Source organism: Carlito syrichta, unplaced genomic scaffold (genome assembly GCF_000164805.1).
Source record: "Carlito syrichta isolate Samal-C Ts95f unplaced genomic scaffold, Tarsius_syrichta-2.0.1 Scaffold228499, whole genome shotgun sequence".
NCBI classification, from domain to species: Eukaryota; Metazoa; Chordata; class Mammalia; order Primates; family Tarsiidae; genus Carlito; species Carlito syrichta.
The window spans coordinates 1-8,694 of record NW_007172595.1 but is presented as its reverse complement, the minus strand read 5'-3'; the positions used below and the strand labels follow the sequence as shown (position 1 = coordinate 8,694).

The 8,694-nt window shown below is 40.7% G+C and overlaps 1 protein-coding gene and 1 pseudogene across 1 annotated transcript; one reads left to right on the top strand and one right to left on the bottom strand.

The window, feature by feature from the left end:
* The first annotated feature begins 2,058 nt into the window (after nucleotides 1-2,058).
* LOC103253416 (olfactory receptor 10Z1-like) lies at nucleotides 2,059-2,958 on the top strand. The gene has a single exon (XM_008051733.2). The coding sequence runs from the start codon at nucleotides 2,059-2,061 to the stop codon at nucleotides 2,956-2,958; it is 900 nt and encodes a 299-aa protein (XP_008049924.2).
* A 3,183-nt stretch (nucleotides 2,959-6,141) lies between these two features.
* Nucleotides 6,142-8,688, bottom strand: LOC103253415 (annotated as a pseudogene).
* Nucleotides 8,689-8,694: the final 6 nt, after the last annotated feature.

Genomic DNA, 8,694 nt, shown 5'->3' with positions numbered 1-8,694 from the left:
ATTTGAGGTTTCAGGACAATCTGAGAGTGGAACGTAGAAGAGAAATCTAGGTGCAGATATTGCAGCATTGTGGGGAAAAGAAAGAGGATGGAAATAGAAAGTAAAACTTTTTTTAAAAAAAAGATTGATGATGGCCATTCTTAGTGGGGTTAGGTGATATCTCAATTTGGTTTTGATTTGCATTTCTCTGATGAGTGAGCACTTTTTCATGTGCCTGTTGACTGCCCATATATTCATTTGAGAAGGGTCTATTCATGTCTTTTGCCCACTTTTTAATGGGGCTGCTTTTTTTTGTTTCAGCTCATTTCAGTTTCTTGTAGATCCTAGATGTTAGGCCTTTGTCAGATATACAGTTGGCAAATATTTTTTCCCATTCTGTGGGCTGTCTCCCTGTTCTCTTGATGGTTTCTTTTGCTTTGCAGGAGCGTGTCAGTAAGATTTGCCTGGAAAAAGTATAGTAGACAAGTGAGAATATAGAAAAAACTGACCTTGAGAGAGTCAGGGTATTCTGTAGAATGTCTTTGAAACCAGGCACATATGTGATATAGTCACATCAAGTTCTTGAGGCAACAGTAAGGAAAAGGTGAATTCCTGGGTTAATTTTAAGTTATACATCTTATTGTACTCATTTAAAAGCATACATCCTGAGTTCTGTAATCTTGGACAGGTCACTTCAAGTCTATCAGGCTCATTTTCCTCTTCTGTAAAATGTAACTATTAACACTATCTCACAAGGTTATTTTAAGTTTTAGAAGAGATTTGCCATGTGAAAATAATTTAGAACATAATAGTATACTTATTGTTTAAGTCACGGTCCCAGCATCACTTTACTCACATTCTTTGTTCTGTTTTCTCTCAAAGGATATTCTCAACTAATGACAAGAAGAGCAATTAGATATGCTTCTTGAAACAGCACCCATTGGGACTGTGGAATCCTCAGAGAGAGAGAAGCTATTTGGGTGGAAGCAGATGATTCACCACTTGGGTCTAGGAGTGTGAAAGGAGGTTTCTTGGTATCACTGGGGGACATAATTCTGCTCAGAAAAGGAGATTCTGAGATGTGCTGTAGGTGTTTCTTCTGCAGGCTAGCCAGCTGGGATGCAGTCTAGTGCATGGGTATGGAAAAACAGGACTTATTCTCACTGCAAGCTTCTTTGGGTTGAGGGGAGAATTCTCCCATGCTGTATTTCTCTTATGCTTTGGTTCAGAGCAGAGTTTTGGGAGGCAGCAGCCTGCTGGTTGAGCTTCGAGCTGAGGGATACCTGCTGCAAAACCTGCCCTGAGCCCTGATGATGATGATTCCTTTGGTGTTCAGCATAGACTTGTGTGTAAAAGGAGCCTGCCCTACTCTGCCCAAGGAATTTGGAAAGGGTAAAATGACTTGGAAGAGAGTCATCATTATATGGTGGAAATCAAGTTAGACTAGGACTTACCACATTTGTTCTCTGGTCCTGGTTCTGTGTGACTTCAAAAAAGTCATTTCACCTCTCCTGGCCTTTGTTACCTGATCTATAAAATAATCTCTGTCAGGCTCCTCTACCTTAACTCAAAATTCTAATAGGCAAGATGTATGTGTCCATATGTGTAGTCTTATGTGGCAGTGTATGTACAAAGTCAGTATGAACATGTATGTAGTGTATGTATCTACAAACTTGTGTGCTATTTGAATATATGTGTTTGTAGTGTATGTGCATGCCTGATATATCTGTGCATATGGTTATTGATAGCAAATGTGCAATGGATGGTTTTGAATGTATAACATGTGCATAATTATGTGCTCATATACAGAGTAATGTTTGTGTGAAAGTGTGTGTATGTGAATGTGTGTGAGCATTGTGTAAGTGTATATGCACATGCATGCATGTGAAAATGGAGCCATGCATTTGTGTCTACTGTGATGAATACCCTTCAGAAGTTTAACTGCAGTCTGAATCAGACTTTCTTTTTCAAGTTACAACAGGCACCAGACAAATCCTTCTCATCCAGACTTTTAAAGAAGTTAAGCATTTTCTGGCAAGGTGGAAGAAATCAGCAAATCTAACAGAGATGTCACTCAGAATGGGGCAGGTCAATGTGACCTGCTGGAGAGGTTTTGTCTTCCTGGGCTTCACCAGTTTTGGAGAGCTGCAACTCCTGCTCTTTGCTTTGTTCCTCTGTCTGTATCTTGTCACCCTGACCAGCAATGTCTTTATTATTGTGATCATCAGGCTGGATAGCCCTCTGCACATGCCCATGTACCTCTTCCTTTCTTTTCTATCTTTCTCAGAATCCTGCTACACTTTGGGCATCATCCCCAGGATGCTCTCTGGTCTGGCTCTGGGGGTTCAGACTATCTCTTACATGGGCTGTGCTGCCCAGATGTTCTTTTCTGGTTCATGGGCCTGTGCCAACTGTTTCCTTCTGTCTGTAATGGGCTTTGACAGGTATGTGGCCATCTGTACCCCACTGCACTATGCAAGTCGCCTGAATCCTACCCTCTGTTCCCAGCTGGTTGGTATCTCCTTGAGTGGCTATCTCTTTGGGCTGGGAATGACGCTAGTTATTTTCTGCCTCTCTTTCTGCAGCTCCCATGAAATTCAACACTTTTTTTGTGACACCCCACCAGTGCTGAGCCTAGCCTGTGGGGATACAGGCCTCAGTGAGCTGGGAATTCTCATCCTCAGTCTGCTGGTCCTCCTGGTCTCCTTTTTCATCATTACCATTTCCTATGCCTACATCCTGGCAGCAATCCTGAGGATCTCCTCTGCTGAGGGGCGGAAGAAGGCCTTCTCCACCTGTGCTTCACACCTCACCGTGGTCGTTATTCACTATGGCTGTGCCTCCTTCATGTACTTAAGACCCAAAGCCAGCTACTCCCTTGAGTGGGATCAGCTTATTGCTGTCACCTATACTGTGGTGATACCTGTCCTTAACTCTATTATTTATAGTCTAGGAATCGGGCTGTGCAGACAGCTCTGAGAAATGCTTTTTGTGGGCTTTCTGGGTAAAGGATGAGGGCTAGCTCAAAGGAACACTCTCTTCTGCACAGGCTGTGCGTAGATCAGGAATCCAGGCTAACTGGCCAGATATTCAGGGCCTCAGGACAAAGCTACTTCAGCCCCAGTCTCCTGAAAAGGCCCCACTTTGCTTCCTGCCTTTCTCCAGGCTGTTTGGAAATGCAAAGGCAAGGCTTCCTTCTCTGTTCACTGTACACAATTCAACAATGAGCTCAAAATATGGATTTTCACTTTTAGCCTCAGATGCCACTTTTAGTTACTGAAAACCATGAAGAATGAAGTTTCTGGCTGTGCACGGTGGCTCGTGCCTGTCATCTCAGCACTTTGGGAGGTTGAGGGGAAAGGATTGCCTCAGCCTAGGATTTCTGGACCAGCCTGGGGAATATGGTCGGACTTTGTTTCTACAATAAGTCAAAAAATTAGCTGGGCATCCACCTGTAGTCCCTGTGGCTCATCAGAAGGCTGAGGCAGAAGGATCACCTGGGTCCAGCTGGTTGACATTGTGACAGCTGTGACCATGCCACTGCACTCCAGCCTTGGCCACAGAGTAAGACCCCAACTCAACAGAAAAAAAAAAAGAATTAAGTGTCTTAATTAAGATTATTCCAATTTTTTTTTCACTGAGCTGAAAAAAATGAAGTTTGATTAGCTCAAGTTCAAGGTGGGGCTGGCAGGAGCTCATCAGGTATACTGTGGAGAGTTCTAAAATTATTATATAATTAGACTCTTTGACCTGTAATGTTTCTCCAAGATATGAAATTAAGCAAATCTCAACTTGGTGGGTTAGTTTAATGCCTTGTGAAATGAACAGGTAAGTTATTCTCTTTTTTCTTTCTCTTTCTGAGTGTCTTTTATCCTTTTATATAATTGCCCTTAGTATCTGACTGATGATTACTTTGCCTGCCTTGTTTTAATTGACTATTCAAAATGAGTATATTCTATTTCAGAAAATATATTTTCTATTTTCCTTGATAATTTCTGATGTTCTCTGGCTGTCTCATAATCTTGTGTGTCACAGACTCTTCTCACTTGGTCACTCTTCAACCTAGATAACATCCTTTGAATAGCTCTTGTATTTCACAATGTGACATGCATGGTGCCAGCTATTCTTAGGGATAAAAAAAGTGTAAGAACCTCATATAGGATAACAGTGCAATGAACTTACAAGGTTGTAAGGTAGGAGTTTGAATGCAAACTCTTCAACTTTGTAACTGTGCAACTCTTGAGTTATTTAACCATCTTCAGCTTCCAAATTCTCTGTAAAATGGTTGCAACTTCATAGTTTTATGTTGGGGACTAAACAGCACATTATTTTATGTTGGTAATTATGCATATGAAGAATTTAGTACAGCATATGGAACATTGTGATCTTTTAATAAATGTCAGTTGCTACTATTAAAATGTGTGCAGAAAGAAATATTGACTTTTTTGGAGAGTTTACTCTAGATGGAGGATAAGAGAAAGCTTCAAGTCTTAAGTGGCATTTGAACTTGTTCCTAAAGGATGAGTTAGTTTTGCATGCACTGACTGTTGGGAAAGACATTCTTTTTTTTATTTTAGAAATGTGGAGTACTAATTCGGGGTTAGGTACACATGTGGTCATCGTATTGGTAAAGTGTGGGGACCCACTACTAAGAAAGGACATATGTAGAAGAGAGAACAGAATAACAAAATATTCAGTGGTAAGACCTATTGCAGAATGTGTGAGTTGTCTAGAGAGGTTGGAAATGCCTCACAAATTATGCTGAGAAGTGAGCTTGGGTTGAGATTTGTTTTAGTATTATTCATCAAAGTTATAATTCCTTACCAAGTTATGCATGCTGATTCCAATTTACTACTTTTTGCTTGAGTACATAAGTGGTGATTTCAGAGAGGACTGTAAGCAGTTCTGACAGTTTCACCTTGAGGCATTTTAATTGCTTCTTCAGATACCTATTGTTTTTCTAGCCTTTATAACCCAATATCTTTTATAAGATAATGCTAATTGTACTTTGTATTAAAGAGAATTTTTTACCCATCATATGCCTAATAATCTGATTTAAGTCTTGAAAATAGTTAGCAGGGTTGAGGTTGGGGGTGGGGGAGAAGGGAACCACATCTGCCTTTGCTTGTGATTCTTTTTTTCTACGACATAAGTTTTTATTGATGGCATTTATCCCATGGTTTGACATGTTAATTATACTGTAATAAACATGGCTTTAATATTAAACTTTTCCTTATTATCCAAAGTCGTCACAGTCTATTTCAGTAAATATAAAAATATATGCTTGATACTTTGTTCAATACTGGTTTTTGGTCCAAGCTAAACTGAATCAGAAAAGTCAATAAATTCAACTTTAAGAATCCCCAATTTTTAAAAAAGATTTCCAAATGGATTTAGGCAACTTTGAATAATGGGGTTTACATAATAAAAACTGAGACAAGACTAAACAAACAACAAAAAAATTTCTAACACAAAAGTTCAAATTTCAAGTTCACAGATTTTATGTTATGCAAAAAAGTACAGAAACAAAATTGTATTTACATGTTTCATAATAAAATAATGAAAATGGCAAGACAGATGATAGAAGAATGAAAATATAGAAATAGCATATAATTATTAAATGGAGAATGAACTAGATCTAGCAAGTCCTTAGCACGGACCATTCTTTAATCAGGCTTCCTGTATCAAAAAATTTTAGTGCACGACTTCACATATACACCAGCACAAAGATGGCATAGAAATCATTCATTTCAATATCCTCTAATCGATACAGAATTCTAATCTATACAGAATTCCTCAGATAAAATGACAATTCCAGTGTGTCCATAAATTCTTATCAACACACATAGTGGCGCAAAGAGGTTCTGTACAAAGTTATTCTCTGTGTGAGTTCTAGCCTGGGTATAATGGGACTATGTCAAATCAGTGAATAATCTGCTGGGTCATAAAATATTTTTGCTGAAGAATCAGTCCCCAGTCCGGCTATTATTTTTTAAAAAGAGGGTGTGTGAGGTAGGGCTGCAGCTTCTATAAAGAAAGAAAAAGGAGAAAAGTTTCCAAATTAAATAAGTTCATAGGTAGATCTGACTTCAGATAACCACAGCACACAGTCCAGTCAGTCTGAAAACGACACTAGCTGTTGTTAAAACTGTGTGCTAACACCAATGTGCCTTTATTTCCGGCGTCTAACGGCAGTCCTTATCTTGTGACCAGAAACTGAAGTTCCAGAGGAAGATAACTTTTTTTTCCTATTTGACCTTACTGTGAATGCTGCTGAAGTCCCATTAAATGGAAAGACACCTGAGCCAGAAGGTGGGGCTGAGGCTGCAGGTGTGCTAGCATTTGTACCAAATGTGAGCACTCCTGATGGATTATTGTTTGTGAAGTTGAAATTTGTAGTACTGCTGCCATAGTGGAAAGCTGGACTGGAATTAGCTGTTCCAGCGCCAAATGCAGACAGACTAGGTTGCTGACCAAACACAGGAAGCTGACTATTGCTTAATACTGTCCCAAAAGTAGGTGGTGCCGGCTGAGAAACAGCAGAAAATAATGCTGTGGACGGTGTAGATCCGAATGCAGACAGACTAGGTTGCTGACCAAACACAGGAAGCTGACTATTGCTTAACACTGTCCCAAAAGTAGGTGGTGCCGACTGAGAAACAGCAGAAAATAATGCTGTGGATGGTGTAGATCCAAATGCAGACAGACTAGGTTGCTGACCAAACGCAGGAAGCTGACTATTGCTTAACACTGTCCCAAAAGTAGGTGGTGCCGGCTGAGAACTAGCAGAAAATAATGCTGTGAATGGTGTAGATCCAAAGCCTGAGGGATTAGGCTGGCTGGCACCTTGATTTTGTCCAAATGTTAGCATCTGATTAGCACCAAACGCTGAACTGGAAGATGGTGCTGAAGGTCCAGTTCCAAACATAAAGGAGGATCCTGTAGAGCTAGATGTGGCTGTTGCTCCAGAGTTGAAACCATAGGCTGCAGTATTATTGCTGCTGGTTCCTGAACCAAAGTCAAATGGCATGACAGCTGTAGCTGTGCTAGATGTGGTTGCTGGTTTGCTAACTTGAGAAAATAGCAAAAACTGAGATGTACTGGATTCAGCAGTGTTACCAAAGGCAGAGTTGCTCACAGGATTGCTGGCCTGTCCAAACGGAAAGGCAGCCACAGGTGTATTGGAGGAAGAGATAGAACTACCAAATACGCCACCACCAGCAGAAGTCACTGGTGTACTTGAACTAGAAGAAGTGTTCAAGAAACTAAAAACTGGCTTTGCTGCACCTTGATCAACTGTAGTATTGGTTTGAGCTCCAAAAGCAAAAGTTACTGGCTGTTCAATTTCCATCTCAGATGTTTCTGCCATACCAAAACTACATGTGGGCTGTGAAGAACTCTCATCTGTGGTTTTCTCTGAATTCCCAAAGGAAAACACTTCTACACACATTGGTTCTTCGTTGTCAGCTTTCTTCCCCAAAACTAGGGAAGGAGAAGTGACAGGCTCTTGCTGTTTCTCTTCCGTCCTTCCCAAAACAAACATTGAAGCAGATGGCAGAGAAGCAGCTTCCATACTGCCAAAAGTGAACACTCCTTTGGTGGCAGGCATTTCTTCTTTTTTTGTTTCCGATATCTTACATGTGAAAGAAGCCACTGAAACACTCGTGGTTTCTCTGGTTCCAAAGTTGAAACTGCTCTTGTTCTCAGAGGTCACGACAGTATTAGTAGCAGCAAGGGTGGGGTTGGTAATACCTGTACCAAAGCTAAAGCCTGAAGGGGAAAAGTTTGACAGTTCCTCTTTCTTTCTTGTTGCCCAAGATTAGACACCCCACATTGAAATGGAGTTAAAGAAACTGGGTTGCCTACACCAGAAGAAAGTCCAAACTTAAAATTATTGTCATTCTTACTGTCTTTTTTAACTTCTTCAGATTTAGAGTCTGATGAAACTCCAAATTTAAAATCTCCTACTGGTTTACAAAATATAAAGCCTTCGCTCATGGGGTTTATAGACCCAGAATCAGATGGCACACCTGTTTTAAATCCTCCCTGATCTCTAAATTTAAAACTTCCAGTGCATGCTGAAGTCTGAGAAGGCCCAGAAGAGGATGATGGGATACCAAATTTGAAGGACGAGGCTGCTGGGTTCGAAGATGAGGAAGATGTGCAAAAGCCTTTAAACTCGGATTTTGTGCCTGGCTTTGCACTTTCACATGCTACACATTTGGTAGAATCTGCTTTATTCTGCACTAGGCACACTTCACAGTCCCAGCTTCCCTCAGGTTTCTTGAACTTGTCTAATCCTAGACAGCTTCCAGATGATAGAGAGACAGGTACAGTGCTGCCTCTTGAAGTAGGTACTGAATTTCCTGGTTTCTCTGACATACAGGACACACACTTATTGTCTTCTGCGTTATTAGAAACACAGCATACTGAACATTCCCATGATCCCACAGGCCTGTTGGATTTATCTCCAAATCCTAAGGTACCAGTGGTCACAGTGCAGCTGGAAGAGGAAGCAGTTATAGTCTCAGCACTTTTGGAAACTACTCTCAAAGTTAGGGCTCGCCTCACACAAATTCCAGGTTTCAGTGTTTCACAGGCTACACATTTTATCACTTCAGGTTTATTTTGCACTAAGCAGGTATCACAATCCCAAGTTCCTATGGCTGGTTTACATTTGTCTCCAAAGCCTGTCCCTGATGCAGAAAGAGCTGC

Bases quoted from the DNA above. Each gene is read 5' to 3' on its own strand.
- LOC103253416 (XM_008051733.2), top strand. From the start codon at position 2,059: ATGGGGCAGGTCAATGTGACCTGCTGGAGAGGTTTTGTCTTCCTGGGC.